General features: G+C 37.0%; 2 protein-coding genes across 4 annotated transcripts in view; one reads left to right on the plus strand and one right to left on the minus strand.

Moving 5' to 3' along the window:
* The window catches only part of LOC124384961 (uncharacterized protein C18orf63-like), a 62,934-nt gene that overhangs the window by 17,475 nt on the left and 23,988 nt on the right, over positions 1-21,471 (minus strand). The window lies entirely within an intron of this gene.
* On the plus strand, positions 1,502-13,494 carry dipk1c (divergent protein kinase domain 1C). The gene is made up of 4 exons (XM_046847989.1): positions 1,502-2,616; positions 10,042-10,764; positions 12,077-12,241; positions 12,961-13,494. Exons 1-4 carry the CDS (start codon positions 2,404-2,406, stop codon positions 13,222-13,224), a joined length of 1,365 nt encoding a protein of 454 aa, XP_046703945.1. The 5' UTR covers positions 1,502-2,403; the 3' UTR covers positions 13,225-13,494.

Raw genomic sequence — 21,471 nt, forward strand, 5'->3', positions numbered from 1 at the left:
TCTCATTTGAGGTGTTTCAAAAACACTGCATTGGAAGAAGACTTTAGAGCAGATCCAAGACCTAGAGGTAGAGCTGGAATCCATTGCAAGGGAAAGAGAAGTCTGGGCTGATTTAAAGTGTAAACTGTTCTCACCACCATCTCCATCAAAAAAATACTGGTCCTCAGGGCTGCACATTAGCTGACGGGTAAATACAAGAGTAAATACAATGCATGCAATAGCACCCCCCTTTGTGGTGCCTTCACTTATGCACTGCATATACCCCATTTTTGCACCTTTGCTTGTCCTTGTCTTATCCATAGAACTTTACTCGTCAACTGTTTATCTTATTTGCAATCTTGCACCCTTCCTATTCTAATCCCCCTGTTCTGTTTCAGTCACAGAAGCATGTTTTTTGTTTAATGATTTTCTGGCTTAATGAGTTTCTAGTCAGTGTGCTCTGTAAGAGTGGAGGGGTGATTTGTGATAATAGGGTATCTGCAAGAGTGAAAGAAAAAGTTTATAGGACTGTGTTGAGACCAGCGATGTTGTATGGTTTAGAGACAGTGGCATTGAGTAAAAGACAGGAGGTGGAGCTGGAGGTAGCAGAGCTGAAGATGTTGAGGTTTTCGTTGGGAGTAACAATGATGGACAGGATTAGAAATGAGTTTATTAGATGGACAGCGCATGTAGGACATTTTGGAGACAAGGTGAAGGAGTCGAAATTTGAGATGGTTTGGACATGTGCAGAAGAGACATGGGGTATATCGGTAGGAGAATGCTGAGGATGGAGCCACCAGGAAGAAGGAAAAAGAAAGACTAAGGAGGAGGTTTATGGATGTGGTGAAGGAAGACATGCAGGTAGTTGGGTTGAAAGGCGGTATGGAGGCGGATGATCCGCTGTGGCGACCCCTAATGAGAGAAGCTGAAACAAGAAGAAGAAGAGGAAGTGCAGTGTACCCAAAATTTACTTGAAGCCTAGAAATAATGAACTGGTGTAAACACTGATCACCACCTCTGAGAGGCGCCAAAGTCTGGATAATTCATCCTCTGCAAGTCAGTAGTGCTTCTGGTGTGAGAAAATTAAGCTGAAATGTGAAAAAAAAGGCCACCTGGCAAAAATGCTGGAAATGTGATCGGGAACAAGTACATTTTGACATAAGAATAAATGTAAGAATTTGTGTTGCATTTTATGAAGAGAAAGCTTTTATTGGACTCCCTCCCTCCCTTTGAAAAGGTAACGGGAGATCTAAAATGGAGCTCTGATTTGCAGGAAGGATTAATAAGTTTGGAGAACAGAGTGCCACAGAGCACACATGGAATATTAACATAGTGTGAATTATTTTATTAAGAAAACATGGATGAATATTAGCCTCTGTACGGCTGGGCTGCCTCTTCTATTATCAACGAGTGATTAAGAATTCTGAGCACTTGCCGTCTCTTCAACACAACAGATAACAACATTCACGCCGAGGCACTCAAGGGGCTAAACTCATCAGAAGAGCAAAACACAACCACCTCGGTTCTTCCACTCGCTGCAAATCAGATCAGAAGTTTTGCATCATCGTGCCAGAGAAATGATTTCTGAATCTTCAACAACTTGGACAAACAATGACAACAAAAATGACCACAGCTGCAAGCCAGTCAAGCTTAGCTGTAACTCTGCTGTTCTTGAGATCCATAACCTGGTCAGAAGCTGCGAGGTGTTTGAGAGTGCGCATGCTGAGCAGCTGATAAAATGGTGTTGCGTTTGCTGTTTTGTGGAACAGAGTTTTGTATACAGGGCATAGCAAGGAGTTTGGCAGAACGCACTGAACACCACGGTGTGCCTGCTGAGAAGGCCTGGCTGCCGTGGAAACAGGAAGAAAGCAACCCGAAGGAGGCAAGTCCTCTGGAAAGGGGCGGGCATCTGAATAACGGAGAGAGAGAGGGAGAGAGAGAGGGAGAGAAGGTGGAGTATAGTAAGAAGAAGACACTGAAAGTGGCTGAGAGAGAGAATTGAAAGCCAGAGGAGGGAGAGCTTGTGAGATGGTGAGAATGGTGTGTGTGTGTGAAAAGAGAGATAAAGAGAGAGAGAGAGAGAGAGAGAGAGAGAGAGTTGTGGACATGAAGAAGAACAGTGAGAAAGGAACACAGAGTCCAATTCCACTTTAGAAAAGGCAGCCTTTCATGGAACTGGTAGTCTCACCCAGTCCCAAACCAGTGGAAAAAAGCTGAGGAGCTACATTTGAGAAGATCTCCAGGGGAGCATGGAGAACCCCCGAGTGAAGAGGAGGATCAGGGGAGAACACACACTCTCAAACCTCCTGCAGGAGGAGCACCAGCAGGACATCAAGCCTTCAACTTATTACAGAGACCACCATACATGCCCGCAGGAGGAGCGCTAAAACACTGACGTGCTGACGTGGGTACAGCGTGTGGCTGATGTTCCGGTCCGTGTGCCGGGCCGTGGGTTTGGGCCGTGGAGGTCGTGGGCTGCGGTGGCTCAGGGCGAGAGTGCGACGCAGGACTGCTGTGCTCTTCCTCCTGCTCTGGCTTGCCTCATGGCTCTTTCTCAGTGGCCTGCTCTTTGTGCACACGACCATGTTTTCCGACTTCTGCACCGATGATAAGAGCAGGAGGATTCTCCAAAGACTGGTAGGTGACAGTGGCAACGACAGCTTGGTGTCACCTGCTGAGTTTTACGGTATATTGGTGCATTCATTAGCAGTGAGTTCGCAACTTTCAAGTCACAATGAAGTGTAGGAAAAGTTTTTGACAGAGAAGAATCATACCCATAAACAAAGCTGCAGAATTTCCAGTTGCTTTATCTAGTGCTTGATTCAAGTGCACATATCCAGCCATGACTATCTAAACTATGTGTTTGTTTAACAGAAAGTGGATCCGTCACAGCAGAGCGTTAACCGGTGCAGATCAGTTACAATCCAACACACAGCAGTCACGTTATATATCCTTCACCCATATTCAGTGGGTAGGAAGCACCAGCAAAACAGAGTGGACAAAAAAAAAAGCAGTTTGGACTGCATGTGATTCATTCATTTATTTCAATTCGAGCTTCACCATCAGTAAACCTGATAAACGCTCAAATGAATAATAAACGTGGCATTGCAAAGGCTTAATCTGTCAGCTTGTGATTTATGGGTTATATTAGCTCTAAGCTTCAGCAAGGGATTTGGTGGTGTTACCAAAGATTTCTCTGAACTGCTGGATTAATCTTGTGTCGAGTGAGTGATGATGCAATGGTTTTGTTGTTGTTGTTTTGTTGTTGTTTTTGTTTTGTGCTGTCCACCTTCTAATTCTCTCATGAAGCTTTACGAATTTACAGGATGGAGTTTCAACCAAGAAATTAGATTTAAAAGGGTGAAAAAGTAATAATTTTCTGCCACCATAGCAGAGAAGCGAGTTTGGAGACAATTTGAAGTGGATAATGTGTGCTTCATGTACATCTATACTTACATAAGGTCTCACTTAAGCGACTACGCAAATAAAATGCTCTATTACGCAATGATAATAATACTCTATTACTGCTATATTATAAATGACTCAATTGAAAGGTAGCTGGTTATTAGGATACTTTTACAGACTTTTCCCAACAAAAATAAATAAATAAGTAAACGCCCAACACACAGTAAATTGCAGTGTTATTCACCTGTTGTGGACAAACTGATAGATTAGAATTTAATAGGACATAAATCAAACATTGTGGTTAGAGGTTTCAATGCACATTCTTTCCTAAGTGTGTTTTGAAAATGCATCATTTAGACAGAGCTGTTCTTCATCCAATTCACCCGAAGGGCAAAATGTCTCCACGGCTCAGTAGGAGCCGGCAAAGGAATTTTGCACCATGCCAGACTCTAATTAAAGACGGAGTGTAGGAACTGAGCGGCAACTATCTGTCAATCTGGAGGGGAGGTGAAGGGTACACCACGGGCTAATTTCATTTGAAATACTGCATTAGGTTTTGCTGAACTCGGGTGTACAGAAATTTAAGAGTTATTCTAGATCAGGGAAAAAAACTAAATGTTGTGCAATAAGCAACAATAACAAGTTAAGTGAGTGTGTCTGGGTAATTACGATAAAACCACACTTTCCATTAACACCCAGCTGTATGTTATATGCTCCACAGAACCACAAGATCTAAACAGCCTACACACAAATGCACTTTAAAATGCACAATTGGTACAGGATTTACACTTCAACCTAAAGTCTTGTCCATATACTACACCTGTGTACAGGTATCAGGCTTTAAAGAAGCACAAGCACATTTAATGTCTTTATTTCTTGAAAAACTCAACTAAAACCTGAAATGTTATAAAGATCACATCTGTGACAGAAAGGAAAAAAAGCGATGTGGTATGTGACACACAGTGAAGGCATTGTCAAAATATTGCCACGGTTCGCTGAGGTGAAATCAAACATATCTTAGCGAGCGAAGACGTGCCGAGAAGGGCCCGTGTGAGACACAAGTTGAGCTCAGCTTGTTTCAGCACGTAACACGACTGTTGGGAACTTCGCCTCTGAGTCATAAACACAAGTGTAATGTCGGGACATCAAATGTTCGGCTTATCAAATCAAAAACGTAATAAAAAATACAGAGAAAAAATATACCACTTCATTTTAAATTCGTAAGCGAGGCATCTGATTAAAGCTAATTACAATTGTAAGATTTAACTTCAAATCTGCGCAAAAAAAAAAAAAGAAATTTGTTTTAAAATTTTTTATTAACATTTGAAGAACACTTTGTTCTTTTGAGAACATTGTGCCTTTATTCTCATATGTGAAAATATTGAAGGGTGAGTCACGTGACTGTTCAGCTAGAATATTACAAAAGCATATCATTATTTTATATAATAATCATTTCGTTCGAATGTTCTGACGCTTAATTAGCGTCCGGATTCCTTTAAAAGAAAAATAATTAAATTAGATCAATCATTTTCATTTGACTCACCATCGTACTTTTGTTAACTTGCTGATGTATTCGAACGAACACAAAATATGTATTTATTTTATTACATTCTCCGACCTTCATTTAATATCATTCCCTATAAAATATTCTATTGTTTTGTTATCTATTAAATAACAGACGGCATCTTCATAAAGTTTACTTGGTAAGTATTTTGCTATTTATTTAAAAAATATTGTTTATATTGCCCAGGACAAAAAGGACATCTCTTGCTAAATAGTCTCCCTTTTGTTTTTATTTTTTAGTTAATTTACTAAATGGTGAATAATGTGACGTGTAAGTGTAAAACCCTCCTCGTTTATTACCCGAAAATCATTTCTAATCAGCCCTGCCTCAAGAAATAACTCAATAAACAAGAATGAATCGAATGAAGTAGTAGATTGTGAGGCTGAACACATTTCAGTAATTGTCTAAACACAGGTTGTTTTTTTAATCAGTAGTCGCACCTGTCACCTAAGCTACAGGTCGATTCTCAGCAAGCGTTAATGAAATAGCCAGAAGAGTCTGTGACTGCGCCGTTAATGGTTTTCTGCCGCAGGGCCTCGCTGCTTTCCCTATTTACACTCCAACTCGGCGAAAAAAAGCAGACGGTTCATGAGGACACACCTTAGTAGAAAAAAAAGTTACTCATGAACAGGATCATGAATAAATGATTTGGAGACATGCGTTATATATAGTATAGATCGTGTGCCAAACAAAGAGTTTAATTGAATTGTGTAGGCGATATTTCAGTACATAAATAAACAGGGAAGAATGAGAATTTTATTGAACCATTTTTAACATTTTTATATAGGTTTTTTTCTCTAATAATGCATAATTGATATACTGGATTTACGAGCATATAACTACTTAACCATATGTTATAATATGATTATCAGTAACAGTAGGAGAAAAATTTAAACCTCAAATTGTTGGATAAATATAGCTTTTGATTCATGATTAAAAACCACATTCTATAAAGTACTGAAAGTTTTCATTTACTGTAATTTTGGTAGAAAAAAAACAGGACAATTTTTTTCCTTATTCAATGAAAAACAAAAAATTGAAGCTTGATATACTATAATATACTTTTGTATATCTATACACAAGTGTGTATGCACTGAAAAAGGACAACTATTCTGTTGTCTATTATTGGGAATGCTGCTGTATAGTGAGGCCCATAGTGCACACAAACAAGCACACACTCTCTTGGCATGCCGAGGCCAAGAGCTTCATCAGAATTTATGAGTACTATTTTATTTACAAATCCTATTCTTTAAATGTTTATAATTACACACAAGTTCATATAAAGTTTAATACTAAATCTGTTCTTGTTGTTGCCATGGTTATAACCAATATCCAAAAACTAAATTATATTTGTGTCAAGCGAATACAAACTGGTTATCAGGATAAACCCTAATGCTCCTTCTCCTTCCAGACGCATGCTGTCAATGAGCTGCTACTGCATTTGATTTTAGTGGCTTTATATTCATCCTAATGTGTTTACAAGTGAAAACAAGACGCCTTCTGCTGTTAAAGCACATTTTAAAGAGTAACATAAAACACACTGCTTTAGCAAATAGCAGTCTATGTTCGAAATTAGCACCAGATTCGTTTCTCTGAGGAATCATCAAGAACAATCCAAATATATTTAACAATCCCGTCCAGTGTAATAAGTTTCCACATCTGGGGAATGAAATCTAATGTTGAATGCTTTAACAGTTCTCTGTGAGCACAGCAGAACTGAGTGTTGTTCGAATGTCTCTGAGGTAATTATGTTTGACTCCATAAAACAAGTTTCAGCTGTGAAAATCATTTAACCTTTTTTTTTGATACTGGAAGTGTTATATTTTTTTCCACTGTGTTATATTTGTTTCTCTGTGTCAGGAAACACGTAATGCAAAGCCAGTCAGTCTATATGACCAATGTTATTACCTTGTAATTAAAAGACATGATCTTTATAAATAACACAATGTTCCAATCAGTGATCTCAAACCAAAGCAAGCATCAGTATGATGTGCTACATACTGTAGATAAGTGCAACATTAAAGCCAAAGGGTGCAGTTGGATCTTTTCCAACCCATGGTGGGAAAGTTCACATGCAGACACAGAAGCTAAAAACGGCTGCTGACCAACATGATGCAAGGCTAAGAAATCTTGGGAATTCAAACAGATGTGTGGTACATAGCAGACATTCAGTCCGAGTCAGAGAACGGACCAAAAAGTAAATCAGTGACCACAGCGACAACAACGCTGAGGCTTTTGCGCAAGTTTTGCCTGTTAACTTTAACAAGCAAATCACCCAAATTATAGTGATTAGAGTAGAACTCTGAAAAGTGGGCATGTAATGTTTCATGTTGTAAAATAAAAACATCTCACAGTTGCACGCAAGGCAATTGAGTGATTTAAAGCAATATACAGAACACAGGATCAAATATAAATATAACATGGAGTTGAGCTGGAGTCCAAAACAAACACTCAAGATATTTAATACACCACAAGATACTGAAGCTGGGCGAATAAAGTAGGGGACACACAATAAATCATTTTGATGGATGATGATTAGAAGGTATTGCTATCATTAATGAGTTAATGTCCATGCATTCAGGACCATTAGCTGGCCGACTAGCTGGAGATGACAGCTGTTTACTTTGGAATGTAGCAGTGAAAGATTTGTAGCTAATCTTTAAGAAACACTGATAAGACCATGCCTTCCAATACTAACAGACATGTGGGTGTGCAAATGAGCATTTTTTAGCCGAGACATAAATGAGAGAAGTTTAAACCGGGCTCAGACTTCGCACAATGAACTGCTGTCTGTTTGTCCGTTTAGTGAGCCCACTTTGTCTTATATACATGACTATATAGATAAATAAAGTATCTACTCAGTTTATATTCAGAGTATATTAGTAGTGACTGTGTTTGGTTAAAAAAGGATGTTTCGCATAAAAAAGTGCAGCTGAAGCAATAAAGTGCATGTAGCTGATTTAATTTGAAATAAAGTAAACTTGATTTCAAACAGCAGAAAATACTATAGGACAAAAGTTTGTGGACACCTGATCGTAAAATTTATATGTGCTTTTTGAACATCCCATTACACACTTAGTCCACATTTGCTGTTATAATTACCTCTGTTTTTCTTTCAGTTTTTGCTAGATTTTGCTTGTGGAAATTTGTGCTCATTCACCCACAAGGGTGTTAGTAAAGTCCAATACTGATGCACCTGGGGTGCAGTCAGTGTTCCAATTTATTCCAAAGGTGTTCAGTATGGTTGAGGTCAGAGCTCTATAGCAGGCCACTCAAGATCTTCAACTCCAACCCATGTCAACTATATCCTAGTTCAAGTGAATGCTACCAAATCCAAAGATATCCCATACAACTGCGTGCCTCCAACTTCATGATAACAGTTTGAAGAAGAATCACATACGGCTAAAAACGTCAAGCGTCCCAATACTTGTGACGAAATAGTGCACCTCTGGATCACAACAATTACTTTGTGATTCTAAAGATGCTTCCCTAAATATAAAAGTGCTTTCACGTCATCCATTTTTACATCGTACTTATTTGACCAAAACTGTGAATTAATACAACCTAAAGCAATTTAATTGCACCTGCCTCGAAAAAAAGGTCTGAAATATAATATAAGATGTAAAAACAAACAAGTAATTGTTAGAATCGAACAAAACACACACACTTAAACAAAGACACAAAATCCTTCTGAGGTCATTTCTTCAGTTTGCGTTTTTCAAAGACCTCACATTCTCTGTTTCCATGGCAACACTTTTACCTTGGTTTACCTACTCTAAGAAAGAGTGATATCACTAGATATGAGGAGATGCTATCATCTGTGCAAATGACTTATGTATAGAGGATTATCTCGGAGCCCTCACGGGCAGAGGAATTTGAACGCAGCAGGCACGATTGCGAAGAAATATATATATTTAAAAAATATATATGTATCAACACAATAAAAATAAAACACCACCACACAGTGTCAATAATGTACTGTTTGAAAAACATAGTGCTATTGTTCTAAACATCAACATTATTGTTATTTAATAAAAGAATTTCAGCTAAATGTAAAGTATTAACATTAGAATGCTCTGTATACTGTTTAATTACAGCACAGTTTAATACCCGAATCCGATTGGTCAGAAGCTACTGTAGTTCTGACTGTAAAATTATATCTGACAGCATCAGTTCATACACACACTTGTTGTTCGAATGCTTATCATAATTAAACACTAATAATTAGCAGATTCAACAGAGATAAGCGCCAGAGTTATTCTGATCAGGATTAAAACACTTTTTGAAGATTAACATATGAATGAATGATAATAGATGAATAAATGGCTTATTTCAAAACATGAGCTGACATTTTTACATATACGGCTTTGTCTTTTTGTGAAAGAGAAGAGTTTTATTATTACATTACATTACATTTGGCTACCAGTTTGTTTAATAACAAAAGAAGCTTGTACTAGAATGGTGCTTTAGCTACAACAAACAATTCAATATAATCTAATGTTCTTATTTAAATTACAGGTTTAAAAAAAAATGGGAAAATAGCATGGGATCCTCAGTATATGATAAACTTTATTAACGTCCTGTTACCTTTAGACAAACTACTAACATTCATCAATATATTTATAATTATAATAAGTTACACAAATGATAGCCTCAGCTATAGTGTTTATATAAGATTGTGATGCATTGTTACATAACACCATTTTTCTGCCTTTATTTTGTATTTTAATATTATTTATTTTAATATTATTGTTATTATTATTATTAACAAAATCATTAATAATTTATATATTATCTAATTATCCTTATATTATGTATTTTTCAACTTTCCTACCAAAAAAAAAAATTGTTAATGTAAATTCTATTTTATTAAATATTTGTTTAATTTTTGTCATTTCTTTTGTATGGTTGCATATGTAAGCAATAGAATTGGAAAAATAAGTTTAGAATCTATGATATATATAATATGATTTGAATTTCTTCACTGAAGTCAGAACCTCTGCAATATTATTTTTGAAATGCTTCATATTTATTAAAATCTGCAATGAGTTGTCAGGTTTTAAGAGCTAAATATTTTGTTCTTTGTGCTGCAGTGTGAAGAATACAAGCAAGGTGTATTAACAGGTGACCTGTGTGAAGATCTTTGCGTGGGTGGCCATGTGGAATACAAGCAATGTCTCTACTACGAGAATGGAAAGAAGGTCATGGTGGCCGGCTGGAGAGGTGTGCCAATTGTCCTCAAGTCCAAGCTTGAAAATTTCTCCTCATATGAGGCTTTGGCTCTGCTGGAGTACCAGGACACAGCAGGTGATCTGGGGGCTGAGGAGGAGCTTTCACCGCTGGATGTGGTGTTTTATGCAACTTTGCAAATTAAGAACCTGTTGGGCCTGGAGGCTGGGAGTAACCTGACGCTTCCAAGACTTTGGGGCCAGAAACTGAAGAAAAGGTCCCAGTCGTACTCGCGGGCTGAGCTGGCCTCACTCTGGGCTCTGCTTCAACAGGAGGAATACGCCTTTCTCCGTGTCATGCAGGACCTTACGGACCATGTGGCAAAGGTGCTGGGCTCCTGTGGCCATTTCTATGCAGTGGAATATCTTGCTGCTGGCCACGCATGGGACCAAAATATCTTCTCACTGGAAGAGTTCTCGGAAAGCCGATTAAGTGGAGAAGGTCAGACACTAACCAAGGTAGACATGGTGCCTCGAGTTGCCCTAAGCTTCTTGGACATGGTGGATCGTTTTGAGAATGACTTTTCACATCATTTGCACCTTTGTGATATAAAACCGGAGAATTTTGCAATCAGGAAGGACTTGACGGTGGGTACCTTCTTTGATGAGTATTCCTAGGTTTCATTGAAAATCTCTAAAATAACGAGACTCGGCTCAGAAAGCTGAGTCGAGCTGTCATTAAGCTGTGCCTAAGGCCAGCATACTGCTCTGAGGAAACAAAAGAAAGCTTATGCAAACAATGCAAAGCCATGGAAATTAGATTCCCCTTCAGGCATCAAGAAATGAAACCATTAAATCACTGTAATTTACAACAAAACCGGGGAACCTTCATTTATAGTAAACACACCGAGGCATGCTTTGCATAACATTAACAAACCATTTTGATTTGCGCATTTAAACACCCTGTAGTAAGCATAATTGTACATTTTTGATAGGTTGACAAATGGTTTTTATTTTAGCACTCACCAATTATACTCATGACTGCCAGATAGATCTTTTAAAACCCAAACAGGATTTAGTGTAATGGAGAAGTTTATTTTCAAACCTAATCAAGGCTTTATAAAAGCAAATAAGGACCATTAGTAGTGAAAGCTTCAGTTAAAACAAAACAATACTAATGATGAAATAATGATTAAATAAAATAAAATAAATAACAAGCTTGCCCTTGCTTTGATTTAGCTGTTTTCTTGTGTTTATATAGGAGTTTAATAAAAAAATGTTTTTTTAAAAACCCAACAATATTAAAACATCTGCAGGAGACCGGCTCATGTAAACATTTGTTCAGGACCTTTGTGTAGCATCTGAATTAGAAACTGTGTAACAAAGCCAAAAAGGATCAAATTTGCTTTAAATCATATGTAATGCATTCACAGTCATGACTGAAACAATAGTTGCAATGTCGTTCATCAAAACTATTTCCGTGGCATTTACGGTTATGTAGTATGTGCTGCCGCAACTACAGGTTCTCGGTAGGTTAGGTTCTAAACAGAACGTGTTCTGCTACATTCATTAATATACTTTACTTCTATACATTAAAAAATTAAACACAGATGTGCACAACAGAATCATTGGAGATATTATACACAGGTAAAGTATATACAGAAATCGAACTTTTTTCAGCACTGTTGTATTTAGATGTAACACTAAGATGCAGTTTGTGTTTTTAATATTATTATACTATATATTTTAAGAGTCATCTAACAGTTGTTCTGAACTGAATCGGCATCTTACAAAGGGTGTTTGTCTGCTTTATACCCAGTTTTCCAAGCACATGCTCTGAATCTCCGGCACTATGAGAATAACCAGGATACATTAATTACTGAAGACAAATATATACATGAAGAAATAAAGAGATGTTCAGAATTTTTCGCTTAAAACTTCATTTGTTTAAATTTGGCAGGTGGCAGCTATTGATGTGGACATGGCCTTTTTCGAGCCCAAAATGCAGGACATTCTTGAGCAAAACTGCACCAATGACAACGACTGCAATTTCTTTGACTGCATCTCTAAATGTGACACAAAGAAAAACAAGTGTGGATCAAAACGCAAAAACAGCAACCTCCAGGTAAATGAAATAAATCTATATCTTATACATGAGTTATTATTTAGTATGCGTTATAATTTTTCTTTAAAATAGAGAATATAATAGTATGTGGTCAGAGGACACCAAGGGAAAACTAAGGAAAGCAATGATTTAGTGTAGTATGTACAATAATAGAATGTAGTAATAATAGAAGTTTTACAAACCACCACAGTTGATTAGATGTGTATTTGCAGCCATGTGCATGATAAGCATTTCAAAATACACTGTTATAAAGAAACCATGTGAATTAACCAAGATTTTAGCTTTATCAAATGGTCGGTTTCATCTTTTCATGATAAAATCATCACCTGTTGTCAGTGCAAGCCCCCTTTTAAGGAGACCAGCTAACAGACGAGTGAGCGGAATGAAACCAAGTCTAGCTCCGTGCCTCAGACAGACCCCATCTCTCCATCGCAATCACTTATCACACCACCAGATGACCTCTGCCATCCTATTGTCCTTCCTGCCACTCAGAACAATAGGTGCTTTGTATCATCCAGAATGCCAGGTCAAGGAGATGAGCATATCTCTTGCCCTGTCCCCTTCAAACCACATGAAATAAGAATATGACCGATGATTGTAATCAGGGCCATTAAATAAGACCAGGAGGTCATGCATATAATGGCAGTTTCACCTTGCAGCCTTCTGTTTGGCCTCACTGATGGTCAAACTCTTCATCAGCTCTCTTTCTCTCTTTACAGGTGATCTGTGAGAAGATCTTTCGCTCGTGGTTCTCTCCCACGCTGCTGGGGGATAAAGCTGGGCGCCCCCTTCAGGTGGAGCTCCAGCAGGCGGTGCAGGATTGTGCGGAGACAGAGGGAGGAGAGGAGTCCGAGCGAGCCAGGAACATAAGGTTGCACCTTCAGGGCCTTCTCACGCAGCTTGTCCAGGAGGACTCGGTAAATCAGCAGAGCAGAAAACAAGCACAAGCAAAACGCCGCATTCATAGGGCACTCAATTTTTGAGAGGTCACATGACAGCTTTGCTTAGAAGTGATGAAATATTCACATTCGACTCATCTGCAGTTTTTGTTTTTTGTGTAGTAGCTGGTTTACCCTTCAACTGTAGTCACACTGTGCAATTAAGTTTCTGTTTTGTTCATTAGAGATTAAAAATATATTGTTACAAAATATTGGATGTACTGTAAATAAATTTTGTATAGAAAAAAAAGTGTAAATTTGAGAAGATTTCAATAAAGTAACTCACGCCATCTTCTTGTGAGAATTTGCATCACACATCAGCATGTGGCTTTTGTCAGTCTGTTGTTAAATGCTTCCAAATCAACACCTAGCTGAGAAACTCTAGGATCAAACCAGCATTTGTTTCCTATCAATCAAATTCAAATTCATCTTTGAGTAACCTTTCCCTCCTTAAAGGAGATCATGTTCCAGTCAGTCTCCAACTGTCTGCTCAACACGGGTTGGAAAGAAAAGACTAAACACAACCATGGGTCAAGGACAAAAGGAGGAGACAAGATGTATTACAGCACAGGATGCGGAAAAAGCATGACGGAAGCCTTCTAATATGTTACCTGCAGGTGAACTTTGCAGATGTGTCTCAATGACTTATGGGAGTGCTGTCATGGCAACAGCAGGAGTCTGGTTTTGATCGAACTTCAGGTATAAAGCCTCCAGAAACAAACATGACAGGGGTTGGTGGATTGGCCTTCGGATCTCAGGAACATTTTAAAGTGCAAAATCAATGACAGCTGGTTATCTATTGAAGCTTCCTCAAGCACAGATCACTGACACGTTTATCACTTTTCACATATACCCAGGTATCTAAATGACTCATCGACAACTTAATAATCTGGGTTTCTTACTTCTTCTCTACTGTGACCAGCTAACGTTCCAGATTCATTTAAGTGACAGTAAATCATTAGAACTAGGTAATGCACCAAACATCAAACTACTAAATATTTTTGTTATTATCACTGCTAATCTGTAACTTTTGTTTAGCAAGGGAAGCTATAACGGAATAGTTCACCAACAACACTCTAAACACAGTTTACCACACAAAACACTCCAAACAAAACACTCCAAACACAGTTTACCACACAAACCACTCTAAACAAAACACTCCAAACACAGTTTACCACACAAACCACTCTAAACAAAACACTCCAAACACAGTTTACCACACAAAACACTCCAAACAAAACACTCTAAACACAGTTTACCACACAAAACACTCTAAACAAAACACTCCAAACACAGTTTACCACACAAAACACCCTAAACAAAACACTTCAAACTCAGTTTACCACACAAAACACTCTAAACAAAACACTCCAAACACAGTTTACCACACAAAACGCTCTAAACAAAACACTCCAAACACAGTTTACCACACAAAACACTCTAAACAAAACACTCCAAACACAGTTTACCACACAAACCACTCTAAACAAAACACTCCAAACAGTTTACTACACAAAACACTATAAACAAAACACTCCAAACACAGTTTACCACACAAAACACTCCAAACACAGTTTACCACACAAAACACTCCTAACACAGTTTACCACACAAAACACTCTAAACAACTCCAAACACAGTTTACCACACACCACTCTAAACAAAACACTCCAAACAACATTTACCACACAAAACACTCCAAAACAGTTTACCACACACCACTCTAAACAAAACACTCCAAACACACAGTTCACCACACAAAAACTCCAAACACACAGTTTACCACACAAAATACTACAAACACATGATTTACCACACACCACAATACAAACACAATACAAACACTCCAAACACAGTTTACCACACAAAACACTACAAACACAATTTACCACACACAACACTCAAAACAAAACACTCCAAACAAAGTTTACCACACAAAACACTCCAAACAGTTTACCACACACAACACTCTAAACAAAACACTCCAAACACACAGTTTACCACAAAACACTCCAAACACACAGTTTACCAAACAAAAGTCTCCAAACACACAGTTTACTACACAAAAACACACCGTACAAAGCACTTCAAACACACAATTTACCACACAAAATACTACAAACACATTATTTACCACACACCACAATACAAACTCAATACAAACACTACAAACATAGTTTACCACACAAAACACTACAAGCACACAGTTTACCACAAAATATTACAAACACAGTTTACCACACAAAATTGTACAAACATAGTTTAACACACAAAACATTTTTAAATAAACAAAGTTTACCTCACAAAAACACACCACATAAAAACACACCACATAAAACACTACAAACATACGATTAAGCACACAACACAATACAAACACATAGTTTACATCACAATAAGTAAAAAAAAAAATTTATGTTTTGATTGATGCAATCTGTTATACAATTGCTGGTATTTTACATGCCTATAAAACCAAAATAATAATCGGCAATAGTTTTATGATTTGACAAAATACAAATAAACGCTCAATTTATTCATATTTTGGAAGTAGCTCCATGATGCCTTTGTCCAAAGATTCATCTTGGACCACAATTCCAAGCCGTTCAAATTGCAAGCAGATGTTTGTAAACTGATCACATAATTGCACTTGGCCGTCACCACCAAAACCCACAGAACATCTCTGAAAACCAGCGTTAAATCTCAGTAGAATTGCAAGTTGAAATATACCAGGCTGGGATGGTGAGCTTGAACTGGAATAAAGCATTCATGAAGATGAAGGACAAGTTGAAGCTGAAAAAAAAACCCGGATGACCATTATGACTGTTGTTCCTTCTCTGAAACTCAAGAGCTTAAACCAAAGAGTTAAACAGAAAAGGCAGTGTTAATCATTAAGCTTTACAAAGCTCAGAATGTGTGGCATTCTACCTGTTCAGTTTACTGTATTATTTAGTGCATTATTGCTGCATTTTTAATGCTGTACTGTATTATTAATACTGCTGTATTTAGAGAATATGCCAGAATAAAAACATGGACATACACAAATAATAATATGGTTCAGCTAAAGCGTTTCATCAGAACTGCAAGAGATTTCTTCAAGTAATCAAAAGCTTAAAATGTCTCAGATGAACAAAATAAACAGTCTTTATGAAAGATAAATTTGTCTGGTCTTGCAATGAGCTCTACCCCGGGAATGCATTATTAATCTGTAGCATTCATTTCTCCAACTTTATTAGTCTTTTATTTTTAATGGCTGCTTTTTAACCTGACCAATCACAAAATGATTAAATATACCTAAAGAAAAGAGAAATCTAATTTGTCTTATTGTCTCTATTGATTTTAATAAAAAAATTAAAATAAAAAAGGTATAAACCTAGCTTTAGATCTAAAATCTGATTGGCTGAGCTGAAGCATATTTAAATTTCTCGATATACTGTAGCACAAATAAGGCCAACAGCAAAATTCTGCAATAATGCACTGGGTTTTAAACCAAAAAGCTGAGACTGATGTTGGAATAGCCTAATCTTTTGACTGTCAATATAACAATTTTGTGGCAAAATAATTGTTTATTGTAAATGTTACTAATAACAAATGTCATTATTGATTATGTTGTTTGTTATGAATATTATTAATAATAAATGTATATAATAAAATTCTTTATTAATTATTTATTCAGCATCTTGTCTTGTGATAATGGCATTCATCATTGAAGTTTGTTTATATGATATAGTGTAAAACCTTGTTACTCAACAAACTGTACAAAAACATTGATTCACTATTAGAAAATTCTTACTTCTGCTTCACTAGCAGAAATAGATCTTGAAGTAGCTAGTTTATAGCATGCCGGTTAGAAGCTTCATTTCATGGCATGTTGGTTAACCGACTAGCTAGCTCACAATGATTTGTACATTGTTAAAGGTGTTTCCAGTGAAATTGTGGCCCTTTCAACTGACAAGTGTAGTAATACATTTTAACTGCAAAGTGAAACTGTACATGGTGAACACAGAGAAGTGGAGTGATACACAATTATAAAATAAATAACACCACTCTTGGAACACAGCCTGACCAATCAAACTAGTAAAACAGAACAAACTGTTGTATAAACAGATATCATATCACAGACATGTTGACCAGAAGGAAATAACAATCTCACTCCCTGTCCATACAGTAAGAATCCAACACAATAAATTTCTACTTGCAGTGTCATTCAAACCTGCTGTGAAATAGATCTATTCCTTGTATAAGGAGAAAAAGACCTTCTGCTGCGTTGGAAACTAAAAAGTGAGTCTGTGTAACTTACGACTCAACGGGAAAAGGGAAAACGCTTGAGGTTAAAACAAATTGTGCTCATAAAATTTATCTCAGGAGGCATTTAAGGGCAAAATAAATCTGCTGTCAGATTCCCAACCTATCAAGCTACCAATATAAAAGTAAAAAAACTGATAGCGCTACATATTCCTTCATTTAATTTTCCGACACTTTTGACTCTGGTGTCACAAAACAATTCATCTACATAATTATATCATAAAGCTTAACAAATAGGAGATTTATTTCTAATTCTGAGTCTCTCATCATTCTACATTCCTCATTATTCTGTATCCTGAGTTGTAATATAAAGCCTAGTTGCTAGTCATCAGCTTTGCCATTCGTTATGCTTGACTGCCCATGCAAAATTGATGAGAAATAGTGCATTCTTTGGGGGGCCAGAGCTTGCAAGAAAAAGCGTTAGTTTCTTCGTCATATAAGCTCATGTTCTCGGCTTTTTCCCTTGACCTTTCTTGGGAAAAAATCTGCTAGAGCAGCTGTCTTTGTGGGGTGCAGGGCAAATTACACTAGAGCAACAGAACAAGTACTACAGTGTTTCTGAGGCATCGGATAATAGGAAATGATTAATAGCTAAACAACTTAACAGTTATAAATAGCTTTACAGATAGCTATTTATAAACCGATAAATAGCTTAACAGATTCTCTGAAACACCACAATGGCTGTACAATGTGTTAGGTTTAAATGGGAAAGATAGATCACATTGTGTATAGTATTTTTATCACACAATTGTATACTATATAGATGCATGCAAATCCTTTAAATACCCTTAAAAATGCAGCCCTAACCTTAAGTTTTTTCTGTGAAAACAGTTCTGGGGGTTCATCGCCTGGTCAAAATGTCATGGTCGATCTTGAGCAATTTTTTCAATAGCTTTTTAAATACTCTGGCTACCTGCCATTATCCTAACACAGAGTAATGTATCTTGCATATTGGTAAAATGAATGCAGGTACTTGCAAGAAAAGAGTACAAACTGAAACCATATGATAGAGTTAAAAGCACAAATAAACTACATAACAATCATGTATAAAATAAGCTAAAACTTAATTGGAATGCTTAAATCTCTTGAATCAGCCCACAGGGGGTGGGGGTGGTTAGAGTCATGGAGCAAATGAAACATTGGACTAATTCAAGAGGTCTAGAGAGTGAAATCGGTAGGGAGCCTCTATTCATGGACATTGAGCATCAATTCTCAACTAGCCAGCACCTTTGATCGATTCTTAGTAATCACCCTAGTTGTGTGGAGTTTTTTTCACTTTCTCAATGATGCCATTGGCGACTGTTCACAACAAAAAAATATCAGAGAAACACAGTAAAGAATGAGCTTGCTGACTGAAAGAGATGCTTCAGCTGGCAAAAGCAGAACAAATGGTGAAGTTCACTGAGCAGGCACATAGAAAATGTCAGACAACAAAGCCTAGCTTTTTGCTTCAACAGTTTCAGTCTGCAAAAGTGGGCTGTAAAGCTGCCAACTAATTTTCCGGTTTTATTTGCAAGACATCCCTTTTATACTAGTTCTATTTTTCTTTTTTATCTAAACAGCTATGCAACTTTCAATAGCTGGTATGCAGCAAAATACATCAGTGAAGCAATATAATTAAAAAAAAAAGGGCTCTGGGACATGGCGCACATTCAGCAGCGAACGTCAAAGTACTGTTAAAGACACATTTATCATTCAAATAATTAAATTAACATATACAAAGGAGGAGTTCTAATGTTAGAAATATTGGGCTCTTAAAATGGCTTTCAATTAAAATAACCTCCATTCAATCAATAGCATGCTTCCATCTTTAAGAATCTGCCAAAACGTGAGAAAGAATAGCTCCCGATGAGCTATCTTGATTAAATGTGACTGGGCAAGAACGTAAACCTGAAAAAGGTTTTTGTGGTAAGGCGGTGCATATTGTAAAGATTGACCACAACTACTCTGGGCTTTGCAATTACATGCTGTATATACAGATTGCTCCACATTTCAGAACTAGTATGTCTTTAATCAGTGATGCAGGCATGGGAACCAATGCTGCAGAGTAATGTAGCAGCAGTAGTTTAATATATTTAAACATTTTAGGTTCCTAAATCCAACAAGCAATTCAAGAGCAGCCATATTAGGTTAGAAAACACAGGCCAACAGAGTTAGAATATTAAAACAAACAGTGCAGCTGGGAAAGCAAGATATATAAGTAAAAATATAGTTAAAAATAATAATGCTGCATGGAACACAGTTATTAATAAAGAAAGAAAGAAAAACAATGATTACAGCAAACTAGACGGGAGTCAATGATCGACCAGAGTCCCAAAAAACTACAGAAAGATTTAAAGGGTTTGGTCAACTGTATATCAGCACAGCTCTGATTTGGCCATAGTTATAAAATCTGCAGGTAATCATCAAATCAAATAATGGCCAAAACTTTGTAAAAGAAAATGAATCCAGATGAAGTTATACTCCTATTCTGCTTCACTAATTAACCAGAACTAGCTGTTGTATAATTTGCCATATTTTATTTAACACAACCCCAAAAATATTTCTGATTACTGATTTTTTTTTTTGTGTGTGAATGCTTCAGAGAGCATATGTGAGGCTCCTGTTTTTTGACCAGGTGTGTCAGGTGCTCCAGGCTTTGCCAGGTGGGATTATCCTATCTGTCATACCTGTCCCTACAGGTCTTGTCACCTAGGCAATCATGGCACAAGCATTTTCCATTTAAAGGATTTTGCATAATCCTTCACATTGGGAAAAAGAAGACAGGGCTTTCTTTGTAGTGACAATCAAAAGCTTACAAGGATATTTCCATTAATAATTCTCTGGATCACACATGAACAAAGACCAGCTCTATAGTTCCCGTTTGTCAGTGCTAAGGGATTTAGTATTCACAGGAAGTTGTCAGCATTTTCGTACATCAGGAAAGGAAAATTTTCTAATAACTTGTGGTATTAGACTCTGTTCTCTGGGATCAAGCTCATTAATTCAGAACTGTTCGTTTGTGTGACTGCCAGAACGAATCTTCCCTTTTCGACTTTCTCAACTCAGCTGTCCAGAATAGACAACAAGGAAGCAAATGCAATCCAATGAAGGGGTTGATTTCTAGGCAGCGTTTTATCAGCAGTGACCTCCATCCACAGAAACAGCACAACACAGAAGGAGCGTAGACAGAATACGAAAGAGAATCCCAGAGGGCAGACAAAAAGCACTAAATTATTAGGAAAAGAGGACGCAACAAAAAGTCGAAACCTGATTGGAATAAATGATTTTTGGGTAAGAATAGAAGTAGGATTATAATAAACCCACATATAAATTCTTCCACAGTGAGATTTTAGATGTAATTTTAAAAAAGGCTTACTGTTAACTTCGGACTGATTTTAGATTAAAAACCTGCCGAATAGGCATAAAAAAAAAAAAAAAAAAGGATCCGGTTGGCTTACCTTTATAGAGATTTCTGAGAAACAATAGTTTAATCATCAAAGAGCAATTTAAAGGAACAAATGTATTTTAGTTGCCTGCAATCAGGCAGCAAACACATGACCTTCTGATGACCTTCTGATGATAGTTGCTTTGCACAATTTCACGTCTCCAACAGGTAAATTTTGTTATTATATTAATTAGTGTGCAAGGACATGATGACAAGAAAAAAATGTTAAAATATATGATTATAGAAGCTTCTAAAGTTTTAAATCTGGAAGCTACAGTTAACAAAATACTTACATAAAGAGAGTTGCCTGTGTGACCACTGTATGACCATTCAGTCCATATTTATTGTGTTCATTTTTAGACAATATTGGATCAATGAGGAGAAATGACATTCTATCATATAAACCAGATCTATGGTTGAATTACATCTCCTGCAGTAAACCTGTGGCACTTCTTCAATCATCTGGCTATTCCTGAGCTCAGAGGGTAGCCTTTCAAACAAAAGCTAGAAAACCATAATGTTGATTGGTTAATCCTGCTTCTCACCAGCTGGCAACAAGTTCA

This window comes from Silurus meridionalis, chromosome 4, assembly GCF_014805685.1.
Source record: "Silurus meridionalis isolate SWU-2019-XX chromosome 4, ASM1480568v1, whole genome shotgun sequence".
NCBI lineage: Eukaryota > Metazoa > Chordata > Actinopteri > Siluriformes > Siluridae > Silurus > Silurus meridionalis.

Excerpts from the sequence above, each read along its gene's own strand:
- dipk1c (XM_046847989.1), top strand. The coding sequence starts at position 2,404 with ATGTTCCGGTCCGTGTGCCGGGCCGTGGGTTTGGGCCGTGGAGGTCGT. Across the intron at positions 10,765-12,076 it reads CAATCAGGAAGGACTTGACG|GTGGCAGCTATTGATGTGGA; the intron begins GTGGGTACCTTC and ends TAAATTTGGCAG. Across the intron at positions 12,242-12,960 it reads GCAAAAACAGCAACCTCCAG|GTGATCTGTGAGAAGATCTT; the intron begins GTAAATGAAATA and ends CTCTCTTTACAG.